At 42.7% G+C, this 26927-nt stretch overlaps 1 protein-coding gene across 4 annotated transcripts in view; it reads right to left on the reverse strand.

Annotated features, from left to right (window-relative positions):
• The window catches only part of sugct (succinyl-CoA:glutarate-CoA transferase), a 171952-nt gene that overhangs the window by 103890 nt on the left and 41135 nt on the right, over nt 1-26927 (reverse strand). For 3 of the 4 annotated variants that reach the window (XM_046356280.1, XM_046356277.1, XM_046356279.1), the window contains exons 10-12: nt 16652-16723; nt 16350-16447; nt 8593-8695 (exon numbers count right to left, since the gene is read on the reverse strand). In XM_046356280.1, the coding sequence (XP_046212236.1) occupies nt 8593-8695; nt 16350-16447; nt 16652-16723 (273 nt within the window). Of the gene's footprint in view, nt 1-8592; nt 8696-16233; nt 16271-16349; nt 16448-16651; nt 16724-26927 lie in introns of all 4 variants that reach the window. The other variant, XM_046356278.1, reaches the window with a different exon arrangement.

Genomic DNA, 26927 nt, shown 5'->3' on the forward strand with positions numbered 1-26927 from the left:
AGCAAAGAGAAACGACAGTCCATAATTACTTTAAAACAGGAAGGTCATTCGAACCGGAAAATTCCAAGAACTTCGAAAGTTTCTTCAATGCAGTCGCAAAAAACCATCAAGCACTGTGATGAAACTGGCTCTCATGAGGACCACCACAGGAAAGGAAGACCCAGAGTTACCTCTGCTGCAGAGGATAGGTTCAGTAGAGTTACCAGCCTCAAATTGCAGTTCAAATAAATGCTTCACAGAGTTCAAGTAACAGACATCTCAACATCAACTGTTCAGAGGAGACGTGTGAATCAGGCCTTCATGGTCAAATTGCTGCAAAGAAACTACTACTAAAGGATACAAATAAGAAGAAAAGACTTGGGCCCAAAAACTTGAGCAATTGACATTAGACCGGTATAAATCTGTCCTTTGGTCTGATGAGTCCAAATGTTTAATTTTGGGTTCCAACCACTGTGTCTTTGTGATACGCAGAGTAGATGAATGGATGATCTCCGCATGTGTGGTTTCCACCGAGAGGCATGAAGGAGGTAGTGTGATGGTGCTTTTCTGGTGACACTGTCAGTGATTTATTTAGGATACAAGGCACACTTAACCAGCATGGCTACCACAGCGTTCTACAGTGATATGCCATCCCATCTGATTTGAGCTTAGTGGGACTGCCATTTGATTTTGAACAGGATAATGACCCAATACACCTCCAGGCTGTGTAAGGGCTATTTGACCAAGAAGGAGAGTGATGGAGTGCTGCATCAGATGACCTGGCCTCCACAGTCACCCGACCTCAACCCAATGAGATGGGATGAGTTGGACCGCAAGGTGAAGGAAAAGCAGCCAATAAGTGCTCAGCATATGTGACCTGTTTCAGGAAACTAGGCGTAAGTCGAAGGACACTGCATCACAGGAGAGCCGTTAGAACGTAATGCCTCTTAGAACATGTGAACTTTCATGTTCCTTAATAACAAACTTGTATGCCATCTGTAAATACTAATTCAATTGTTAATTTACGAGCCTAGTTGGTTAAGCCACAGAAAAAATCTGCAACCTTGCCGCTAGCCATGATTGGCTGAGATAATGAGTGGGCTGGACATGCCAAGATATGAGTTTGGATTGATCTGCCATATAGCATGATTCTGTCTATTTGAGCTGGTTAGTATGTGTAGGTTATCCTGTCTAACGCTGCTTTAAAAACAAAAATGTATCGGAAAGTAATACTTAAAATAGTCTACTATGCAGATTCATGCAGGGAGGTAACGTCATGAGTTGTGATTATGGTTCATTGTTTACCTAGCTAGCTAGCTAGCTACATGTCTTAGAAAAAAGACCCCACTATGCAAGTAAGCATTTCAATAGAATGTCACCAAGACAGCTGTTGATAGACGTAGCTGGTAAATTTGCTCTGGCTATCTACTCAGATATCAGAGCACTCTCGTCTGAGAGTGCCAGAGCGCAGAATAACTGACAAATTTACAAATAATCAACACCCATTGAATATGGCCGGTGTCAGTAAACCTTGGCAAAAAATAATAAATTATTGCCAGCAGCACTCTTGCAGTCACCAATGCTCTGGATACCATAAAAAAAGCCTTACCAGCTCAGCTAATGCGAGTAAAATGGTCAGTTAGCTGTTCTCTCATTTGTGTCTGGAAGTAGCTTGCAAGCTAGCCAACATTAGCTTGGGTGCTTCACTGTTGTTGGGACAGAACGTGCAGATCAACCCTTAAAGAGATGGGTGGGGCTAAAGCTTAAGAGGGTGTGAACGATGCTGAATGGGTGTAGACAATGAATAGCTTTCCAGTAAGTACCAAAACATTCAAAAGTCAATTTTCTCAAAAGTGAGGTGACAAGTTTATTAACTTTCAAAGCAAAATTAACTTTCCCATTGATCCTCAAATACAGTGTAAAATATACCATTGTGTAGCTCTGTATCTTTGCTTTTAACAATTGTAAAAAAAAAAAGATATATTAAAATGTTGCTACATAAGACCAAACCAAGGTGGTCGGTCACATATGTAGGAACTCCTTCAAGACGGTTGGAAAAGCATTCCAGATGAAGCTGGTTGAGGGAATGCAAAGTCTGTGCAAAAATGTCAATGGCAAGGGTGGCTAATTTAACATGTTTTTGGTTACGACATGATTCCATATTATTTCACAGTTTTGATTTTTTCACTATTATTCTACAATGTAGAAAATAGTGCAAATAAAGAAAAACCCTTGAATGAGTAGGTGTGTCCAAACCTTTGACTGGTACTGTATGTTTAATGTCTGCCAATTAGCTTGGCATGCCTCACTTGATATTGCATAAAAATTATTTGGATTAAAAAAAATAATCATAGAATTTTACAGGAAACTACAAGCTACTGAGTAGTGATGAAAATAGTGGAACAACTTTGAATGTATTTCTACAGCTGTCAGGGGCAATGTCCTGGAATATGTTGTATTTGCTGTATGGTTTAAAATGTGTTGTATTTGTGCCAACTGTCAGTGGAAATGTTGTACCAGTTTAAGTTGTTTTATCATTATGTTGATGAAGGTTGAGCACCTCTTTTGACACTGTCAGCTCTGCAATCGCTTTGTAAGAACTGCAATGTTAAGATGTTACTGTGTATTTTCCAGTAGCTTAATGGTAGCTGGGCCACAGGGAAAGTAAAATGTTTAATTTTCAATAGCTTACTGTGAAGTAGTTGCAGGTGGGTTATTGTACAAGTCACAGTAACTTACTGTTGCCAATCCGTCATACTCACTGAACTGATGGTCTAGGAAGAACATTAGTATTACAATAACATGGTGACTAGGTATAAATTAAATATCACATGCACTTATCTTAGCCTCTAGAAATGTAATTAGCGTAATAATTTAAATGATTTAAATCTGTCAGTTTAAGCCAGAGATATTATTTGCATGGGCTGCGTCTCAATCCACTGCATCCACCAATGTCGACGCCCCCCACCTGCGGTGAAAGGTGGAAGAGCGGTGTTTGTCAAACCATGAGACATCCCGAAAATCGGTCTTCTCACAAAAGTGTCTGTAGATTCCGAATGGTGTTGCAAACAAACATTATGGAAAGATGGCTCTCACGAACAAGATGGTGTAATCTGTTTTGATTGATGACCCCCACAAGCATCATGGGACTACAGTGCATTCGGAAAGTATTCATTCAGACCCCTTCACTTTATCCACATTTTCTTACATTACAGACTTTTTCTCAAATGGATAAACAGATGTTTTTTTTCCCTCATCAATCAACACACAATACCCTACAATGACAAAGCAAAAACAAGTTTAGATTTATTTTTCAATTGTATTGAAAATATAAAACAGAAATACCTTATTTACATAAGTATTCAGAACCTAAATGACTCAGACCATGAGAAAAACATATTCTCTGGTCTGATGAAACCAAGAATGAACTCTTTGGCCTGAATGCCAAGCTCCATCCCTACAGTGAAGCATGGTGGTGGCAGCATTTTCAGTGGCAGGGATAGGGAGGCTAGTCAGGATCAAGGGAAAGATGAACAGCACAAAGTACAGAGAGATCCTTGATGAAAACCTACTCCAGAGTGCTCAAGACCTCAGGCAGGGGCAAAGGTTCTCCTTCCAACAGGACAATGACCCTAAGCAAACAGCCAAGACGCCGCAGGAGTGGACAATGTCCTTGAGTGGCCCAGCCAGAGCCCGGACTTGAACCCAATCGAACATCTCTGGAAACCTGAAAATAGTTGTTCCCATCCAACGTGACAGAGCTTAAGAGGATCTGCAGAGAATAATGGGAGCAACTCCTCAAATACAGGTGTGCCAATCTTATAGCGTCATACCCAAGAAGACTCAAGGCTGTAATCGCTGCCTACGGTGCTTAAACAAAGTACTGAGTAAAGGGTCTGAATACTTATGTAAATGTCACATCGGTTGTTTTTTTTATACATATAAAATAGTTTTTGCTTTGTCATTATGGGTATTGTGTGTCGATTGATGAGTAAAACAACAATTTAATCAATTTTAGAATAAAGCTGCAATGTAACGAAGTACGGAAAAAGTCAAGGGTTCTGAATACACTGTACATGTAGGAAGGGGTAAAAGTAGTAGCAGTATATGTGAAGTGTGACTATGTGTGTGTGTGTGTGTGTGTGTGTGTGTGTGTGTGTGTGTGTGTGTGTGTGTGTGTGTGTGTGTGTGTGTGTGTGTGTGTGTGTGTGTGTGTGTGTGTGTGTGTGTGTGTGTGTGTGTGTGTGTGTGTGTGTGTGTGTGTCAATATGCATGTGTGTGTGAGCATATGTAGTGCGTGTGTTGGAGAGTCAGTGTAGCATGTGTGAGTGTGTGGGTCGAGTATATTGAGTGTGCAGAGACAGTGCAAGAGAGTCAGTAATGTATACTCTAAGTCAAGTGTCCTTGAGCACTGATAGTTTTACATTGATGTAATGTTGGTGGTGATAATTGGACAATTATTTACTTTATCGTGGGCAGCTTTTTGTAAAGTGCAGAAATGTGTTATTGCCAATAAGTCTGTAGCCATCTCTCATATATGCTCTCAGACCTGGTGGTGTAGCTGCAGAGTCCCAATTGTGGCCACAGTACAAAATTCTACAATATTTTAAAGTAATTGAAATCAGAATAAGGCAGCATACTGTCATTTTATAGAAATAACACCAAGTTGTATATGTTTACTTTATTTTTTTACTGCAACTTTAGAAAAAGTGCAGAAATGTATTTTTGTCAATAAATATATATCCAATATCCATTATGTCCACATACCTGGTGGTCCAGCAGGAACTTTAGGTAGCTAGCAACCAAGAGGTTGTGAGCTCAAACTCCAAGTGAGGTTGAGTCCCAAGTAATCAGCATATGGTAGTATACTGTCCATTCACATTAACACCTTCATTTAGCTGTAAAATTAGAGTAACTTGTTGTAAATTTACCATATTTTCAACGCAACTAGACAAAAACCTCCATGGGACGATGACACAACATTCGGAGAACATCCTAAAAACACCTTTGGGGACATCCCTGGAATAAACCGGGAACTAGACAATACCTGCATGGAAACATGTCTGTTTAAATTATGCCTTTTAAAGTAAAATATTCTAAATTACATTTGACACCTGGGCTTTCACATGTGCTCAACTGTTGTCACATGTAATTTCACAGAATCACATGTTGTATCCCTGTGTTTACACATTTATTTCACATTAATTTCATGAGTTCATGTTCTCACATGTTGTCACGTGTGGAGTTCTATGTCATCATATGTTGCTTCACATGTTGTCACATGTTATCACGTGACATTCATGAGGTTTCTCCATGAGGGATTGATTGATTATGTAGGCACTATGTTGGCCTACATTTCTGTGGACAGATCAGGACTTGTTTTGTCTCTGCCCAAGATTGTCCCTTCATCAACCTGAAGGGCTTCGCACAACTTTCATCAGGTCGCCCCCACCCCAAATCTGCTTTCCTCATACTAACCTCTCCCACTCATTCAATCCACTCTCTCTGTGTCTTCTCTTTGCATTCCCTCTCTTCTATTCCATCTTTTTTCTTATTTTTTTGCAGTCTCTTTTATTCAATTGCACTCTCGCCTAAACAATCCCCTCTCCTGTCAGCTAATCACTCTTCTTCGCCCTCTGACCGGGTCTTTTCTTTGTCTGAGCAGATGGCTACCACCGATTTCAAAAGTGAATTAGGATGTTGGAGTTTTCTCTGCAGGGGAATATAGTAATAGAGAGATACACTGTACCTCTCTCTGGCAGTTATATGGTCCAGATGCACTATTTGGTGTCAACGGTCAATCAGCAGATGTAGGCACGGCGGTGTGCCACTTTGTTATGGTGCTGTGGTTCCATGTCTATACATTATTCACAGAGAGACTCGCTGTATTGTTCTCTGTTGGCCTATAGCCTGGGTTTCCGGCACACGTGTGCTCTCCGACAAGGCGTGGTATTACACTGTGAAACCGATGCAGCCTTTCCCCGGAGGCTCGGTTCCAGTGTCAATTCGGCAAAGCAGCATTCCAAAGTCGTCTTTGTTGTGGTGGTGAATGTTCTGGGGCATTGTCTGGGGGATGTGGTCTACACGCCGCGACAAAGAGGCGTTGCGGCAGCCTGGGAAAGCCACAGCCCGATCTGCTCTCTATGGACGTTTCAAAGAACAACAAGATGGAGACGCAGGCCGGTCAACGAGCAGCTTAGGTAACATTGTGACTCAAAGCACAAGGCAATATGACTTTCTCAGACGGTTCACAGCACGCACAGCCCTCGGAGAAACATGTCAACGAGTCATATAATGGACGTCTTCTGAATATGACATTTCATTGCGGGCCAGGTGGTGACAAAGCTGCTGCTCCCAAACCCTAAGTAACACTTTGATCCAATCCAAACTGGATCAATCTAACAGTTGGCACAGAAAGCCAATGAAAACAGATGAATCGCGGAGCATCTTAACTGCTACACTTGGAGGGCAGGGACAAAACATACCACTTCAGTGTAATAGGCTGGCAAAAGTGAGGAGATCAATCTATCATGTCAGCTGACTGGACTGGATGAGGAGCAGGTTTGCCATCTCCGCCAGGCTGGCTTGTTACCATGTTAATCAGGCGTGTTTGCTTTTGTTTGGGAAAAAGAAAAAGTAGGAGGACAGAGATATATTGCAATGTTCCAGTGTGAAAGTTTTCATGTGTGTTTTACTCAATCCGGCTCTCACAAATGCTCTCCGTCTTGGTGCTTTGTCATAATTGGGAATGTAGTCCTCGAAAGAAGACACAATGTAATTGAAAGGCTTTGCTTATGCCATTACAAAATTATTAATACTGTTTAGATTTTTTGTATTATTATTTTCTAGATTATTTTTTCTCATTTTGTCTGTCATAGTTGAAGTGTATCTATGATGAAAATTACAGGCCTCTCTCATCTTTTTAAGTGGGAGAACTTGCACAATTGGTGGCTGACTAAATACTTTTTTGCCCCACTGTATGTCACACATGCAGCTAACAAAAATATATGGAAATGTCGGCTCTACCAAATATTACAACCAACTAATTGCAGCATTACAGCAAAAATGGAGAGGATAGTGGAAGGGGGAAAAAGTAAGGAGCTTTTCTGTCGACCCTGCATTAAAGACCATAATTGGTACAAAAATAATAATAAAATAAATGAATAAAAAAGTATCACAGTTTAATTTAAGGACCAAAACATTTAGAGCTGTGCCATATAGATTGCAAAATAGTTTGGAAGAGATTTTCGATGTACCGATTTCATGGCACATTGTTTATGAACTGATACGCAAAGCAATGCCGGATTCAAAACTTATAATTTCTCTATTGGTCCAGGAATGACATATTGCTCAGTTGTGCACCGGGGCCTCCCACTCTTTCTATTCTGGTTAGAGTCCGTTTGCGCTGTCCTGTGAAGTGAGTAGTACACAGCGTTGTACGAGAGCTTCAGTTTGATGACAATTTCTCGCATGGAATAGGCTTAATTTCTCAAAACAAGAATAGACTGATGAGTTTCAGAAGAAAGGTCTTTGTTTCTGGCCATTTTGAGCCTGTAATCAAACCCGCAAATCATGATGCTCCAGATACTCAACTAGTCTAAAGGCGGCCAGTTTTATTGCTTATTTAAACCAGCACAACAGTTTTCAACTGTGCTAACATAATTGTAAAAAGGTTTTCTAATGATCAATTAGCCTTTTAAAATTATCAACTTGGATTAGCTAACACAACGTGCCATTGGAACACAGGAGTGATGGTTGCTGTTAATGGTACGCCTATGTAGATTTTCCATAAAAAAAGATATATCGCCGTTTCCAGCTACAATAGTAATTTATAACATTAACAATGTCTACACTGTATTTCTGATCAATTTGATGTTATTTTAAAAATGGACAACAAAATAAAATTCTAAGTGACCCCAAAGGGTAGTGTGTATATATTTTGTTAACCTTTATTGAACCAGGCAAGTCAATTAAGAACTAATTTTACATTTACAATGACAGCCTGGACAGAAGATCCACAATAATACCTTGTTTGTCATTAGTTTTCTACACTCTTTTAAGCATTTAAGCTTTTAATTAATGTCTGTGACAGATCAAATATATGTTTTTCTGTCATCATAGAAACACTGTCCGCAGTAATCTCTTTCAATCACTTATTTTTTACCCACTCTCATTTAGCATAGAGATCCATTTAAAGATGTCGGGGGTAACTATTTTGAAGATCTCTCATAACAAAAACCAGGTTGAGGAGCTGTGGTGATAACGAGATATCAAGCAAGTGGTTTTTCATTTTCACAACTCCCTCTGGCACCTACCTAATCCAAATATGAGAATAATGTGCTCGCTTTTCCAATCAATAGCTATTTGTGTACATCAATAGAAGAATTTGGAACCCGCGACCCATGGTCATTACAGAGATCAACTGTAAGACCCTGCCCTACCTGCTGTGCTCGCCTCCTGACAGGTCATCATTGCAAAAAAATATATCTGTTCTTAATTCACTTACCTGTATTGATTAACATTTAATCAAATTAAAATAACAAAGAGGAGGGGGTGAGTCTCAGATGAAACTGACTCGGAGGCCATGTGAGCCAAAGCACTGTGGGGACTGACCTGTGGTTCGGAGAACACCTGCTGGATGTTGTTGATGGGGCCGCAGGGCACGCCTGTCCCCTCAAACCTCCTCAGCCACTCGCCTGTCAACTCTTCCAAGAACCTGGGAGCCAGGGAGGAAGAAGAAAGGGGGGAGGGTTGTGGTTTGAAGAGACCGCAAAGTGAAGCTTTCAAAATTACAGCAGGGGACGAGTAGTCGGAGGCCACAGCCTGAGCTGTTCCAGAGACACAACAACTCCAGCAAGTGTATGTGGTCATATGTAGACCCTGCACTCAGCTTACTGCCTTGCCCTCGATCGCAGAATATCCTAAGATGGCAAGAGTGAGGCACTCTCTCTCGCACTTGCTCTCTCTTCACCCACAATCCCCAGCAGTTGTACACTCACCACACACACAGGCGTGCATACTCGCCTACACACATGGACTTCGGGATAAAGAAACACTTGCCTGATTTGCCTTTTATGAATCCAGAAAGAAAAATACGCAACCCAAAACAAATACGCACTGCGTCAAACACCAACATTGATGGAATACGCTGATTCGGTGAGCGAGTCTATTAGCAAGTGGATCAGCGATGTCCTACCCACAGCAACTATTAAAAACATTCCCAAACCAGAAACCGTGGATTGATGGCAGCATTTGCGCAAAACTGAAAGCGAGAACCACTGCTTTTAACCAGTGTCCGGAAACATGACCGAATACAAACAGTGTAGCTATTCCCTCCACAAGGCAATCAAATAAGTTATGCGTCAGTATAAAGACAAGGTAGAGTCACAATTCAACGGCTCACGGACTACAAAAAGAAAACCGGCCCCATCGCGGACCAGGATGTCTTGCTCCCAGACAGACTGAAACAACTTCTTTGCTCGCTTTGAGGACAATACAGTGCCACTGACACGGGCCCGCTACCAAAACCTGTGAACTCTCCTTCACTGCAGCCGATGTGACTAAAACATTTAAACGTGTTAACCCTCGCAAGGATGCAGGCCCAGATGGCATCCCCAGCTATGCGCAGACCAGCTGGCTGGTGTGCTTACGGAAATATTAAATCAATCCATATCCCAGTCTGCTGTCCCCACATGCTTCAAGAGGGCCACCATTGCTCCTGTTCCCAAGAAAGCTAAGATAACTGAGCTAAATGACTACCGCCCCGTAGCACTCACTTCCGTCATCATGAAGTGCTTTGAGAGACTAGTCAAGGGCCATATCACCTCCACCCTACCTGACACCCTAGACCCACTCCAATTTGCTTACCACGCAAATAGGTCCACAGACGACGCAATCGCAACCACACTGCACAAACCCATCTGGACAAGAGGAATACCTATGTGACAATGCTGTTCATCGACTACAGCTCAGCATTTAACACCATAGCACCCTCCAAACTCATCATCAAGCTCGATACCCTGGGTTTCGATCCCACCCCGTGCAACTGGGTACTGGAAGTCCTGACGGGCCACCCTCAGGTGGTGAGGGTAGGTAACAACATCTCCACCCCGCTGATCCTCAACACTGGGGCCCCACAAGGGTGCGTTCTGAGCCCTCTCCTGTACTCCCTGTTCACCCACGAATGCGTGGCCATGCACGCCTCCAACTTCATCATCAAGTTTGCAGACGACAACAGTGGTAGGCTTGATTACCAACAACGACAAGACGGCCTGCAGGGAGGAGGTGAGGGCCCTCGGAGTGTGGTGTCAGGAATGTAACCTCACACTCATCGTCAGCATGTCTAGAACTTGATTAGTGTAGTGTCAACAATGCACCCACTGCCAGCTAGCCTACTTCAGCAGTACTGTATCATTTTAATCATTTTAGTCAATAAGATTCTTGCTACGTAGCTTAACTTTCTGAACATTCGAGACGTGTAGTCCACTTGTCATTCCAATCTCCTTTGCATTAGCGTAGCCTCTTCTGTAGCCTGTCAACTATGTGTCTGTTTATCCCTGTTCTCTCCTCTCTGCACAGACCATACAAACGCTCCACACCGCGTGGCCGTGGCCACCCTAATCTGGTGGTCCCAGCGCGCACGACCCACGTGGAGTTCCAGGTCTCCGGTAGCCTCTGGAACTGCCAATCTGCTGTCAACAAGGCAGAGTTCATCTCAGCCTATGCCTCCCTCCAGTCCCTCGACTTCTTGGCACTGACGGAAACATGGATCACCACAGACAACACTGCTACTCCTACTGCTCTCTCTTCGTCCGCCCACGTGTTCTCGCACACCCCGAGAGCTTCTGGTCAGCGGGGTGGTGGCACCGGGATCCTCATCTCTCCCAAGTGGTCATTCTCTCTTTCTCCCCTTACCCATCCGTCTATCGCCTCCTTTGAATTCCATGCTGTCACAGTTACCAGCCCTTTCAAGCTTAACATCCTTATCATTTATCGCCCTCCAGGTTCCCTCGGAGAGTTCATCAATGAGCATGATGCCTTGATAATCTCCTTTCCTGAGGACGGCTCACCTCTCACAGTTCTGGGCGACTTTAACCTCCCCACGTCTACCGTTGACTCATTCCTCTCTGCCTCCTTCTTTCCACTCCTCTCCTCTTTTGACCTCACCCTCTCACCTCCCCCCCCTACTCACAAGGCAGGCAATATGCTCGACCTCATCTTTACTAGATGCTGTTCTTCCACTAACCTCATTGCAACTCCCCTCCAAGTCTCCGACCACTACCTTGTATCCTTTTCCCTCTCGCTCTCATCCAACACCTCCCACACTGCCCCTACTCGGATGGTATCGCGCCGTCCCAACCTTCGCTCTCTCTCCCCCGCTACTCTCTCCTCTTCCATCCTATCATCTCTTCCCTCCGCTCAAACCTTCTCCAACCTATCTCCTGATTCTGCCTCCTCAACCCTCCTCTCCTCCCTCTCTGCATCCTTTGACTCTCTATGTCCCCTATCCTCCAGGCCGGCTCGGTCCTCCCCTCCCGCTCCGTGGCTCGATGACTCATTGCGAGCTCACAGAACAGGGCTCCGGGCAGCCGAGCGGAAATGGAGGAAAACTCGCCTCCCTGCGGACCTGGCATCCTTTCACTCCCTCCTCTCTACATTTTCCTCCTCTGTCTCTGCTGCTAAAGCCACTTTCTACCACGCTAAATTCCAAGCATCTGCCTCTAACCCTAGGAAGCTCTTTGCCACCTTCTCCTCCCTCCTGAATCCTCCTCCCCCTCCCCCTCCTCCCTCTCTGCAGATGACTTCGTCAACCATTTTGAAAAGAAGGTTGACGACATCCGATCCTCGTTTGCTAAGTCAAACGACACCGCTGGTTCTGCTCACACTGCCCTACCCTGTGCTCTGACCTCTTTCTCCCCTCTCTCTCCAGATGAAATCTCGCGTCTTGTGACGGCCGGCCGCCCAACAACCTGCCCGCTTGACCCTATCCCCTCCTCTCTTCTCCAGACCATTTCCAGGGACCTTCTCCCTTACCTCACCTCGCTCATCAACTCATCCCTGACCGCTGGCTACGTCCCTTCCGTCTTCAAGAGAGCGAGAGTTGCACCCCTTCTGAAAAAACCTACACTCGATCCCTCCGATGTCAACAATTACAGACCAGTATCCCTTCTTTCTTTTCTCTCCAAAACTCTTGAACGTGCCGTCCTTGGCCAGCTCTCCCGCTATCTCTCTCTGAATGACCTTCTTGATCCAAATCAGTCAGGTTTCAAGACTAGTCATTCAACTGAGACTGCTCTCCTCTGTATCCACTGCTAAAGCTAACTCTCTCTCCTCTGCTCTCATCCTTCTAGATCTATCGGCTGCCTTCGATACTGTGAACCATCAGATCCTCCTCTCCACCCTCTCCGAGTTGGGCATCTCCGGCGCGGCCCACGCTTGGATTGCGTCCTACCTGACAGGTCGCTCCTACCAGGTGGCGTGGCGAGAATCTGTCTCCTCACCACGCGCTCTCACCACTGGTGTCCCCCAGGGCTCTGTTCTAGGCCCTCTCCTATTCTCGCTATACACCAAGTCACTTGGCTCTGTCATAACCTCACATGGTCTCTTCTATCGTTGCTATGCAGACGACACACAACTAATCTTCTCCTTTCCCCCTTCTGATGACCAGGTGGCGAATCGCATCTCTGCATGTCTGGCAGACATATCAGTGTGGATGACGGATCACCACCTCAAGCTGAACCTCGGCAAGACGGAGCTGCTCTTCCTCCCGGGGAAGGACTGCCCGTTCCATGATCTCGCCATCACGGTTGACAACTCCATTGTGTCCTCCTCCCAGAGCGCTAAGAACCTTGGCGTGATCCTGGACAACACCCTGTCGTTCTCAACCAACATCAAGGCGGTGGCCCGTTCCTGTAGGTTCATGCTCTACAACATCCGCAGAGTACGACCCTGCCTCACACAGGAAGCGGCGCAGGTCCTAATCCAGGCACTTGTCATCTCCCGTCTGGATTACTGCAACTCGCTGTTGGCCGGGCTCCCTGCCTGTGCCATTAAACCCCTTCAACTCATCCAGAACGCCGCAGCCCGTCTGGTGTTCAACCTTCCCAAGTTCTCTCACGTCACCCCGCTCCTCCGTTCTCTCCACTGGCTTCCAGTTGAAGCTCGCATCCGCTACAAGACCATGGTGCTTGCCTACGGAGCTGTGAGGGGAACGGCACCTCAGTACCTCCAGGCTCTGATCAGGCCCTACACCCAAACAAGGGCACTGCGTTCATCCACCTCTGGCCTGCTCGCCTCCCTACCACTGAGGAAGTACAGCTCCCGCTCAGCCCAGTCAAAACTGTTCGCTGCTCTGGCCCCCCCAATGGTGGAACAAACTCCCTCACGACGCCAGGACAGCGGAGTCAATCACCACCTTCCGGAGACACGTGAAACCCCACCTCTTTAAGGAATACCTAGGATAGGATAAGTAATCCCTCTCACCCCCCCCCCCCCCTTTAAGATTTAGATGTACTATTGTAAAGTGACTGTTCCACTGGATGTCATAAGGTGAATGCACCAATTTGTAAGTCGCTCTGGATAAGAGCGTCTGCTAAATGACAACCTCTTAGTCCGCCCCATCCCGGATCCGGGATCGTGACTACAGCCTCAAGCTCATTACCATAACGCAAAATTAGCGATTTCTGAAAATTGCAAATTAAATGAAATAAATATGCCTGTCCTCAAGCTTATGCTTTTCTTAACAATCCTGTCGTCTCCGATTTTCAAAATATGCTTTAGAACCAGAGAAAATCAATAATTTGTGTAAGAGTGGTGATAGCTAGCTTAGCATTTAGCGTTAGCATTTAGCACGCAACATTCACAAAAACCAGCAAAGGGATCAAATAAAATAATTTACCTTTGAAGAACTTCAGATGTTTCAATGAGGAGACTCTCAGTTACATAGCAGATGTCCAGTTTTTCCTGAAAGATGCTTGTGTAGGACACAACGTTCCGTTTTGTTACTATGCATTTGGCTACCGAAACTAACCGAAAATTCAGTCACCTAAACGTCAAACTTTTTTCCGAATTAACTCCATAATATCGACTGAAACATGGAAAACGTTGTTTGAATCAATCCTCAAGGTGTTTTGTCATATATCTCTTCATTGAAATCCCTTCCCTGGAAGCGTGCATTCTTCTCTGATTCGGATGGAAAAATACTGGTACCTGACTTTTGCGCACCAATTTCCACGCAGACACCGTGCGGGACACTTGGTAATTGTAGGCTCTTATGGTCAATCTTCCAATGATATGCCTACAAATACGTCACAATGCTGCAGACACCTGGGGGAAACAATAGGAAGTGTCCGTTCATTCCTGTCGCATTCACAGCCATATAAGGAGATCATGGAAAACGTGCCTCCAGAAATCCTGTTGATTTCCTGGTCACTCAAACATCTTGGTTTTGCCTGTAGATTTTGTTCTATGGCACTCACAGTGAAAATCTTTGCAGTTCTGGAAACGTCAGAGTGTCTTCTTTCCAAAACTATCAATTCCAAGCATAGTCGAGCATCTTTTCGTGACAAAATATTGCGCTTAAAACGGGCACGTCTGTCTTTTTATCCAAAAATGAAATACTGCCCCTAGAGTCTTAACAGGTTAAATGTAATGTAAATGTAAATGTCAACAAAACAAAGGAGATGATCGTGGACCCCCCCCCATCCACATCGACGGGACAGTAGTGGGGAAGGTAGTAAGTTAAGTTCCTTGGCGTACACATCACGGACAAACTGAATTGGTCCACCCACACAGACAGGAAGCTGAAGAAATTCGGCTTGTCAGCAAAAGCACTCACAAACTTTTACAGATGCACAATCGAGAGCATCCTGTCGGGCTGTATCACCGCCTGGTAAGGAAACTGCTCCGCCCACAACCGTAAGACTCTCCAGAGGGTAGTGAGGTCTGCACAACGCATCACCGGGGGCAAACTACCTTCCCCTCCAGGACACCTACACCACCCGATGTCACAGGAAGGCCATAAAGATCATCAAGGACAACAACCACCCAAGCCACTGCCTGTTCACCCCGCTATCATCCAGAAGGTGAGGTCAGTACAGGTACATCAAAGCAGGGACCGAGAGACTGAAAAACAGCTTCTATCTCAAGGCCATCAGACTGTTAAACAGCCACCACTAACATTTGAGTGGCTGCTGCCATCATACTGACTCAATTCCAGCCACTTTAATAATGGAAAAACCTGTGTAAAAAAGTATCACTAGCCACTTTAAACAATGCCACTTAATATAATGTTTACATACCCTACATTACTCATCTCATATGTATATACCATCTACTGCATCTTGCCTATGCCGTTCTGTACCATCACTCCTCCATATATTTTTAGGTACATATTCTTCATCCCTTTACACTTGTGTGTATAAGGTAGTTGTTGTGGAATTGTTAGGTTAGATTACTCGTTGGTTATTACTGCATTGTCGGAACTAGAAGCACTCGTATTAACATCTGCTAACCATGTGTATGTGACAAATAGAATTTGATTTGATTTTACACTGCTGTCTGATAAGGTCATGTCCAAATACCCATACCAGCGTTCTAAATAGCAGCCATTTTCACATTTTTTTTATTTTTTATAGTAAGTGAAATTGAAAAGAATGTGTATGCTTTAAATGCCAGGATGTCATACTTTTGATCCAGTACAATTAGCTGGACATATTAAGGTAGAGAATTGTATTTTGAGACCCATGTGTGTCTGACCACAGCTGACAATCAGCTCTGGGGATGCACTTGTACCAAAATTAACGATTGGCGGGAATCAACACAATTGTGCCTTAGCTGACACATTCTAAGTAGCATGAGACTGGAATGTTATTTGTTGCTTACTTCATTAGTTTTTACTTAACAGTACATTCTACATAGTATGCAGTCAACTGAGTACACAGTATGCAGTTTAAACAAGTAGTAGACAAGCCAGATTTCGGACACGCTCAGTGTCATGCGACGAGTCACCCTCCTCCGGTGGTGTTAGATAACGTCCCATTGTTAAATGCCTCCGATCCCATCACGCCCCTTGACCCCTTAGAGAGGAAACAGCCGACTGGGCCTGGGGCCCAACGAGTGCTTTTTCATGACAAAGCGACTAGAAGGGAGGGCAGATGAAAACATCTGTGTGAGTGGTCTCTGTGTCCTGTTGCCTTTTCTCTACGCCACATCCGTTACAGGCTCTCTGGCCAAACTGAGAACTTGCAGACTTACCAAACAACACATGAATATAGATGAGGAAGGCCTCCAGCTAAAAAAAAAGTAATAATTGCCATAAGTCCGATTTAAAAATAAAAAAACTTTGTTTACTGTGAAGAGGGAGGCTTTACCTCTGGGAGAGGATGTGAAGCAGCTCTTGGCGATGCTGCACTCTGAGTGTGTTGCTTTTGTACTTGGGCTCGTCAGACAGATGATTCAGGCCTAGCATCTGGAAACACAAAGTCTATACTAAGTCACTTGGAAGGGACTCTGGGTGACAGTTCAGTGATACTAGTAGCACTGTGAAATACTAACCCGAATAGCAAACTTCGACAGAAAAGATTAACTAAAAGTAACATTTAAGCCCAATATGAAATTGCAAGATTATTTATTTTATGCTGTTTGATAATGCATGAAGGGTCATGCTACTTACTTTGCACACTTTGATAAACTGCTTGTCGTTGCCCGCAGCCACAACCAGGTATCCATCTTTGGTTCTGAAACCCTGAAAACAAGATTCAAGGCATTTCATTATTTTTTACAATTTTCTACATTGTAGAATAGTGAAGACAAACTATGAAATAACACATATATGCAATCATGTAGTAACTAAAAAAAAGTGATAAACAAACCAAAATGTATTTTATATTTGAGATTCGTCAAAATGGCCACCCTTTGCCTTGATGACAACTTTGCACACTCTTGGCATTCTCTCAACCAGCTTCATAAGGTAGACCTGGAATGATTTCAAGTAAACAGGTGTGCCTTGTTAAAAGTTAATTTGTGGAATTGTCTTTTCTTCCTAATGCGTTTGAGCTGATAGGTTGTTTTGTGACAATATGGGGGGGTATACAGAAGATAGCCCTATTTGTTAAAAGACCGAGTCCATATCATGGCAAGAACAGCTCAAATAAGCAAAGAGAAATGACAGACCATCATGCCTAGAAGGCCAGCATCCCGGAGTCGTAACTTCACTGTTGACGTTGAGACTAGTGTTTTGAGGGTACTATTTAATGTAGCTGACAGTTGAGGACTTGTGAGGTGTCGGTCTCTCAAACTACCCCCCTAATGTGCTTGTCCTCTTGCTCAGTTGTGCCGGGGCCTCACACTCTTTCTATTCTGGTTAGAGTCAGTTTGCACAGTTCTGTGAAGGGAGTAGTACACAGCATGGTAGGAGATGTTCAGTTTCTTGACAATTTCTCACATGGGATACCCTTCATTTCTCAGAACAAGAATAGACTGACGAGTTTCAGAAGAAAGGTCTTTGTTTTTGGCCATAATCGAACCCACAAATGCTGATGGTCCAGATACTCAACTTGTCTAAAGAAGGCCAGTTTTATTGCTTCTTTAAATCAGCACAACAGTTTTCAGTTGTGCTAACATAATTGCAAAAGGGTTTTCTAATGATCAATTAGCCTTTTAAAATGATCAACTTGGATTAGCTAACACAATGTTCAATTGGAACACTCATGCTGATAATGGGCCTGTGTAAGATATTCCATAAAAATATAAAAAAATCTGCCGTTTCCAACTAAAATAGCCATTTACAACATTAAAGTCTACACTGTATTTCTGATCACTTTGATCGTATGTTATTAATGGACAAAAACAAGGACATTTCTAAGTGATCCCAAACTTTTGAATGGTAGCGTATATATCTATCACACACACAGTGCCTTCGAAAAGTATTCAGACCCATTGACTTCATCCACATTTTCTTAGGTTAAAGCTTTATTCTGAAACATATTAAATTGTTTCCTTCCCCTCATCAATCTACACATACAGTGGGGCAAAAAAGTATTTAGTCAGCCACCACTTGTGCAAGTTCTCCCACTTAAAAAGATGAGAGAGGCCTGTAATTTGCATCATAGGTACACTTCATCTATGACAGACAAAATGAGAAAACAAATTCCAGAAAATCACATTGTAGTTTTTTAAATGAATTTATTTGCAAATAATGGTGGAAAATAAGTATTTGGTCACCTACAAACAAGCAAGATTTCTGGCTCTCACAGACCTGTAACAACTTCTTTAAGAGGCTCCTCTGTCCTCCACTCGTTACCTGTATTAATGGCACCTGTTTGAACTTGTTATCAGTATAAAAGACACCTGTCCACAACCTCAAACAGTCACACTCCGAACTCCACTATGGCCAAGACCAAAGAGCTTTCAAAGGACACCAGAAACAAAATGGTAGACCTGCACCAGGCTGGGAAGACTGAATCTGCAATAGGTATGCAGCTTGGTTTGAAGAAATCAACTGTGGGAGCAATTATTAGGAAATGGAAGACATACAAGACCACTGATAATCTCCCTCTATCTGAGGCTCCACGCAAGATCTCACCCCGTGGGGTCAAAATGATCACAAGAACGGTGAGCAAAAATCCCAGAACCACACGGGGGGACCTAGTGAATGACCTGCAGAGAGCTGGGACCAAAGTAACAAAGCCTACCATTAGCAAGGGCATTGAAGATGAAACGTGGCTGGGTCTTTCAGCATGACAATGATCCCAAACACACCGCCTGGGCAACGAAGGAGTGGCTTCGTAAGAAGCATTTCAAGGTCCTGGAGTGGCCTAGCCAGTCTCCAGATCTCAACCCCATAGAAAATGTTTGGAGGGAGTTGAAAGTCTGTGTTGCCCAGCAACAGACCCAAAACATCACTGCTCTAGAGGAGATCTGCATGGAGGAATGGGCCAAAATACCAGCAACAGTGTGTGAAAACCTTGTGAAGAATTACAGAAAACGTTTGACCTCTGTCATTGCCAGCAAAGGGTATATAACAAAGTATTGAGATAAACTTTTGTTATTGACCAAATACTTATTTTCCAACATAATTTGCTAATTAATTCATAAAAAATCCTACAATGTGATTTTCTTGAGTTTTTTCTTCTAATTTTGTCTGACATAGTTGAAGTATACCTATGATGAAAATTACAGGCCTCTCTCATCTTTTTTAAGTGGGTGAACTTGCACAATTGTTGGCTGACTAAATACTTTTTGCCCAACTGTAATAACCCATAATGACAAAGCAAAAAAAAATTACATTTTTGATCATTTATAAATAAATAAAAACTGAAATATCACATTTCCATAAGTATTCAGACCCTTTACTCAGTACTTTCTTGAAGCACCTTTGGTATCAAGTGTTCTTGGTTATGATGCTACAAGCTTGGCACAGCTGTACCTGGGGAGTTTCTACCATTCTTCTCTGCAGAACCTATCAATCTCTGTCAGTTTGGATGGGGAGCATTGCTGCACAGCTATTTTCAGGTCTCTCCAGAGATGTTCAGTCCCAGTCAATGAAAACCATCCCCACAGCATGATGTTGCCACCACCATGCTTCACCTTGGGGATGGTGCCAGGTTTCCTCCAGAAGTGATGCTTGGCATTTAGGCCAAAGAGTTCAATCTTGGTTTCAATCGACCAGAGAAACTTGTCTCTCGTGGTCTGATAGTTTAAGGCGCCGTTTAGCAAACTCCAATCGGGCCGACATGTGCCTTTTACTGAGGAGTGGCTTCCGTCTGACCACTCTTCCAAGTTGTAGAAACATCAAGGATGATCAATGGAAACAGGATGCACCTGAGGTCAATTTCAAGTCTCATAGCAAAGGGTCTGAATACTTATGTAAATAAGGTACCTGTTTTTCATTTTTATACATATGCAAAAAAAATCTAAAAACCCTGTTGATGCTTTTTCTTTCTGGGGAATTGTGTGTAGATTGCTGAGGATGTTAATTGATTTAATCCATTTTAGAATAAGGCTGTAACGTAACAAAATGTGGAAAAAGTCTGAATACCTTTCGAAATCATGGTATATACAACAAGTATGTGAACACCCGTTCAAATTAGTGGATTTCGTTATTTCAGCCACACCCGTTGCTGACAGCTGTATAACAATCGAGCATACAGCCATGCAAACATTGGCATTAGAATGGCCTTATCAAATTTCTGTCCTGCTAGAGCTGCCCCAGTCAACTGTAAGAGGGGCGGCAAGTAGCCTAGTGGTTAGAGCATTATGCCAGTAACCAAAAGGTTGCTGGATCGAATCCCTGAGCTGTCAAGCTAAAAAGCTGTCGTTCTTCCCCTGAACAAGGCAATTAACTCACTGTTCCCCAGTAGGCTATTGTGAAGTGGAAACGTCTAGGAGGAACAATGGCTCAGTCGCGAAGTGGTAGGCCACACAAGCTCACAAAATGGGACCGTTGAAGTGCGTAAAAATCGTTTGTCCTCGGTTGCAGCACTCACCGAGTTCCAAAGTGCCTCTAGAAGCAAAGTCAGCACAAGAACTGTTCGTCAGGAGCAGTGGAAAAACCTTCTCTTGAGTGATGAATCACACTTCACCATCTGGCAGTCCAACGGACAAATCTTGGTTTGGCGGGTGCCAGGAGAACACTACCTACCCCTATGTACAGCGCAACTGTAAAGTTAGGTGGAGGAGAAATAATGGTCTGGGATTGTTTTTCATGGTTCGGGCTAGGTCCCTCAGTTTCAGTAAAGGGACATTTTAATGCTGCCGAACACAATGATGTTCTAGACGATTCTGTGCTTCCAACTTTGTGGCAACAGTTTGCAGAAAGGCCCTTTCCCGTTTCCGCATGACAATGACCCCATGCACAAAGCGAGGTCCATACAGAAATGGTTTGTCGAGATCGGTGTGCAAGAACTTGACTGGCCTGCACAGAGCCCAGACCTCAACCCCATCGCACACTCTTGGGATGAATTGGAACGCCGACTGCGAGCTAGGACTAATCGCCCAACATCAGTCCCCGACCTCAATAATGCTGTTGGCTGAATAGAAGCAAGTCCCCGCTGCAATGTTCCAACATCTAGTGGAAAGCCTTCCCAGAAGAATGGACGGTGTTATAGCAGCAAAAGGGGACCAAACATATATTAATGCCAATGATTTTGGAATAAGATGTTCGACAAGCAGGTGTCCTCATACTTTTGGTCATGTAGTGTAGTTTAAGGAGCAATAATTTGGAGAGACTGATCTGTAATAGACAAATAAACTATGGCGGAGAAGCAGAGAGAGTGGTTATTTTGTTTTAAAATGATTGCTTTGGTTAAATCCCGGTTTGTTCAGTCATCGACTAAGGGCAACATTTATTTTATGCAACAATGTTCGTTGTAAGGAGATGATTATTTAACTAGAGCATTGTCATGCTGAAACATGAGGTGATGGCGGCGGATGAATGGCACAACAATGGACCTCAGGATCTCGTCACAGTATCTCTTTGCATTCAAATTGCCATTGATAAAATGCAATTGGTGTCATTATCCGTAGCTCATGCCTGCCCATACCATAACCCACCATGAGGCACTCTGTTCACAATGTTGAAATCAGCAAACAGCTCACCCAAACGACACCATACACATGGTCAGCGGTTGTGAGGCTGGTTGGAATATCCAGAAAAATTATCTAAAATGACGTTGGAGGCGGCTTATGGCAGAGAACTGAACATTAAATTCTCTGACAACAGCTCTGGTGGACATTCCTGCAGTCAGCAGCCAATTGCAGGCTCCCTCAAAACTTGAGACATCTGTGTTAGGTGACAAAAATGCACATTCTAGTGGCATTTTATTGTCCCCAGCACAAGGTGCACCTGTGTAATGAGCATGCTGTTTAACCAGCTTCTTGATATGCCACACCTGCCAGGTGGATGGATTATTTTAGCAAAGAAGAAATACTCACTAACAGGGATGTAAACTAATTTGTGCACAACATTTTAGGGAAATATGCCTTTTGTGCATATGGAACATTTCTGGTATCTTTTATTTCAACTACTGAAACATGGAGCCAACACTTTACATGTTGAATTCATTTTTTTCCCGTTTAGTTATAGTTATGTTGTATTTTGAGTGGAACACCCCTTTAAGGTTTAGTAACCCCTCTAAAGGTTCCGTACAGATCCAGAGCAAGAGACCATGAGTTCACCATCCAGATGTTCTCGGGGGAACCAATCAGGCTACTGATCTGGACATTACTTGGTTCGCTAAATCACAGAGACAATGATGTGGTAACATGTATGGAGGACAAAACAACAGATGACAACAAGGAACCTCTGACCCTTGAACCGAAACGTCCTTGAGAGTTCGGTGGAGATCCAGTAGTTTCTTTCCCAATTCCCATACACTACTTCAAGAGACAAAACAGTCATCAACTTCCCGCTTTCTGTCTTGCATTTGTTGACAGTGCTGTCTCGACGGGGAGTGATTTAAAAGGCATAACCTTGCAACCACCCGGCAACCCCTCAAGTTTTTTCAACCCTCCCTCACTCTGGAGTAAATCAAGACATGCTTCATTGTTTGTCTGGGGTGATACACCTTAAAACAAAGCTTCAATTCATGTTGCTATCCCCTTTTAGCCCCCACATTTTTGCAGCTCATCTTCCTTGCCAGCCAGTGGCACAAAGGGTACTAGGGAACAAAGTGCACAGACAGTGGTTAATGAGATTTTGTTTTGACAAACTTTTAGCCATCAGATCAAATTATTTCAAATTAAGGAAGGGGAGCGATGGTGGAGGACTGTGGCAGAAAAGAGAGGGGAGACAAACCAGTTTCCCACTGGGCCCAGACAATCGCCCTTTAAACTGCTCTGGAACACTTTAGACTCAGACAGCTTTGTAGACAGACAGGCCCAGTTTGATGCCTCTCTGACCTAATGCAAGTTCCCTCGATTGTCCTCCCACCAGGGCACCTCACATGCTGGCATGAAGCGAGGAACAACAGTGTTCAAATGGAGTCGTCCGTTTCCGTGGCTGGCTCATTGGACAATAGGCTAAACTCACTTCACTCACAGAACAGCCCAATAGTTTGGTTTTCATGATAATAATGAATTATGAAATATTTAAACCTGGACAACTTTTCACATTCCAACAACTAGTTTCCCTGACAAAATGTATTATCCCTCTGAATGGGCCATAACACAAAATAATCCTCCAGTCCCATAATCCCCATGCTACATCATATATAGGTAAAACATTCAATTACCTGAGTGTTTGATTTTGTGAATTTTGCTAAGTAACCTGAAGCCCAAGCACCCCCCCACCCAAAAAAAACAATGAACTAGACTCTTGGTGTTATCTCATTCGAATGACTTAGTATCTCGTTTGAACGACTTAATTGTTATTTTGTCAAATTAGGTCTCATTTGTTTTGCAGCTTGTCAAACCATGTAATGATAGTTTCAGCCATGCATTTACTGATTCCATCCATTGATATGAATATTCAGGGACAGTTCTTTGATAGCCTAAAGCAGGGCTTATTTTGTATGCCAGGAGCATATAATTGAGAATAATTTGAGCAGATTTTTAAAAAATGGTGTTGGCCTTCTCTCCCATTCCAATTGTGCTCTGGTAACGCTCAGCAACAAGCTCTGGGAATGCTTTGTCTAAGATTTTTCATTTCCTTTAATTTCCTTTTCATTTTTCCTTTCCTTCCATTATTTTAATTAAGCCTATTAGTTTGTAATTATTTAGCCTACCCCACCCACAGTATCTAAATCTAATTTATATTCTACTTTCTAACATTAGGATATGTAGTTTCTATTTTGAAGGACTTCAAATGTATTAACAGAGGTTTTAGGTATGCAATACATAGGCTACTGTAATGTATATTTAAAAAAAATATTGGAATAGTAACACCATAATATAAATCAATTAAGCTAAAAACATCTTAAGTAAATTGTAAATAATAAAAGGCCAGTATTAATTTATTTTCATAAATAAAAAGGAATAAATAAACTCAAACTGCAGCGGCCAAATGATTTGTGCAAAGAAGCAAGCACCAACAAGCTTCACCTGTGCATTGAGTGTGGGAAATGTGCTCTAAAAATGAAAAGGCTGTAGCAACCATTACACGGTCTGACAAGCTGCAAATGAGGCCTATTAGACAAAATACAAATTAAGTCGTTCAAATGAGATAATAAGTTGTTCAAACGACTTAGTATCTTGTTTGAACAACTTAGTATCTCATTTGAAGGACTAAGTAAGAAGTTATTCAAACGAGATAAAGTTGTTTGTCTGCGATACAAAGTCGGTCGACTGAGATACAAAGTTGTTCCAACAACTTACGTTGAGGTACGTTAAGGTAAAAAACAAATGAGGTAATTCAAGAGTCTACGCTTATTATTTTTTTAATCCCTGAGGCATCAGTGAGTCTAGTAGTCTGGTTATTTGAAAGTGAGAGACTATGGCAGCTGTGACTAGATATAGAGGTAACAGTATCTAACCATTAAGGTTTGGAGCTGAGCTGAAACAAGAAGGCCACAAGGCTTGGGAACATCACCCTGCTTGCTTTACTTCCAGGTCATCTTCTCAAATGACTCATGAGCAGTCTGAGGCAAGCTCAGTCTCTGACAAAGGCTGGGGCCAAATTTGTTTTACAGTTTTCTCTACACCTGAAAAAGTTTTGGAAAATAGGTTTTTCCAGGATGCTGACGATATGTGAAACCTCTATGTAAGACCTAAATTACTTTGATTGGCATTAGAGTCATGACACATTATTGTAATGAATTGAAAATAACTGCAATTTAGATGCAAGGTTTTTCCAGGACAATATCTGCAACAGCCTGCCACTTACAATGTAATCAAATTTGACAATATTCTGTTTTCACTAGTACAACAATGGACTGTCAAATCATCCACTGCATGAATTATCTGGGTTAAGATGCAAATCAAAACTATAATGATGATATAATCTTGAAGCCAATTCATAACAGTATGGGACTGAATACGGAAGTAAAGCAGAAGAGGTCATCACTTTACATCAGATTGTGAACTGTGTGCAGACAAAGAGCACCAGATGAAAGAGAAGTCTGCAGAAACTGTTTCCTATGAAGGTCCTTCTAAAGTCTCCCACTTCTGTGGAACGAGTTTAATGTCTCTCCTCCCCCTCCATAAAAGTCACTAGTCAATGATACACACAGCTACGGGGCAAAGAGTTAAAAACAAGAGGAGAACCCGTCTCCTTGATCCTAAAACCGGATACCCTGTTAAGCAGGCCGCATCCCCTCTCTTGTGTGGACCGGAACTGGCCGCACTGCACATAACACAGCCCAACCATAATCCAAACCAAAGCCACGGTTTCATCCCAGGCCCAAGAGAGAATGGCATTGTGGGTAGAGTGTACACTTAGGGAGAGCCGCTACAAGGGCCACTCATTGGACCAAAGTACTGGCCTTAATATCATGTTCACCCAATAAGACCCAACCCAATGAATGTACATTCTTCCTCCTACTAAAAACAGATGTGCGGGGACATAAACTAAACATGTACTGGATATCAACACTGACATTCAAAGAAAATAATATAGTTCAAATCAATTCTCAAACTGGCAATATATGCATGTAAGACATGCACAGAAGCATTTGAAAATATGTACACAGAAACAAATCCATAACATTTACTCATTTAAACATACAGAATCACAACAGTCATGCATATTCCCACACACTAACACACCACATTGATATATATGTTCTCTATTTTATTATTCTATCCCAATACAGAGACCAAACGGTTATAGGAAAAATATAAATTACGGCCATTCCCACAGTAGGCCTACTTGCGGCGAGTAAAACACAGCTATCGAATTACATGTAAATGTCAGATGGGGAAACCCACATGATTAATTTTCTGATAAACCAAAAATCTTTCCGTCCACAGATATGCCCTATTTTGTGGGCCCAGGCACTTAAACAAACTCCAATACCAGAATTAAAACAAACCGCATGATCCCTCTTGTGCCATAATAAAATACACGGCTGACTTAATTTGGCACAACGTCCTTTTCGGTTTGTAAATGGGTGTTCTAGTTGAGAAGACCTCATATAAGCATATTACGACCAACTGGTCTGTTACAAGCAGATAAAGATGTATTTTTCATGACAAGATTAAGACATCAGGGGAAAGACCGCGGCTGACCACAACTACATAAAACGCACCGCAATTATGTCATTTTAGCACATTTTGCATGCCTATGTGGGTTTATTAATCAGTTTAGTCTGAAAATGCATTAAAAAAAATCTACATGGATAAAAAACAATTCTTCCTACAGTACTTGACAATATTGCTTTGCTCTCATACATGGACACAGTCAAACACATGAGATATGTTTCAAAAAGAGACATCGGTTATTTGCTGTGTCTGGGCAAGACTTGACCTATAGTGCAGGAATATATGTATTACCACTAAAGGCTCAAAATCCAGAAAAATTTACCAGACAAGTGGCAAGGTTTGGACCAATTCTCCACCCTTCTATCTGAAGTTAATCTCCCCAAGAGTAATCACAACAGCAAAAAGGAAACCGAAAGAAACAGAAATCAAAGCTGAACTGGCCTGGCTGGATGACATTTATATGAATCCATTCACGCATCTCCAACATATCAGTCATTATAAAAACATTATGCAATACCAGTCAAACGTTTGGTTTTTATTTTATTTTTACTATTTTCTACATTGTAAAATAATAGTGAAGACATCAAAACTATGAAATAACACATATGTAATCATGGAGTAACCAAAAAGCTATTAAACAAATCAAAATATATTTGAGATTCTTCAAAGTAGCCACCCTTTGCCTTGATGACAGCTTTGCACACTTTTGGAATTCTCTCGGCATTCTCTCAACCAGCTTCATGAGGTAGTCACCTGGAATGCATGTCAATTAACAGGTGTGCCTTGTTAAAAGTTCATTTGTGGAATTTCAT

Source organism: Oncorhynchus gorbuscha, linkage group LG07 (assembly GCF_021184085.1).
Source record: "Oncorhynchus gorbuscha isolate QuinsamMale2020 ecotype Even-year linkage group LG07, OgorEven_v1.0, whole genome shotgun sequence".
Lineage (NCBI taxonomy): Eukaryota > Metazoa > Chordata > Actinopteri > Salmoniformes > Salmonidae > Oncorhynchus > Oncorhynchus gorbuscha.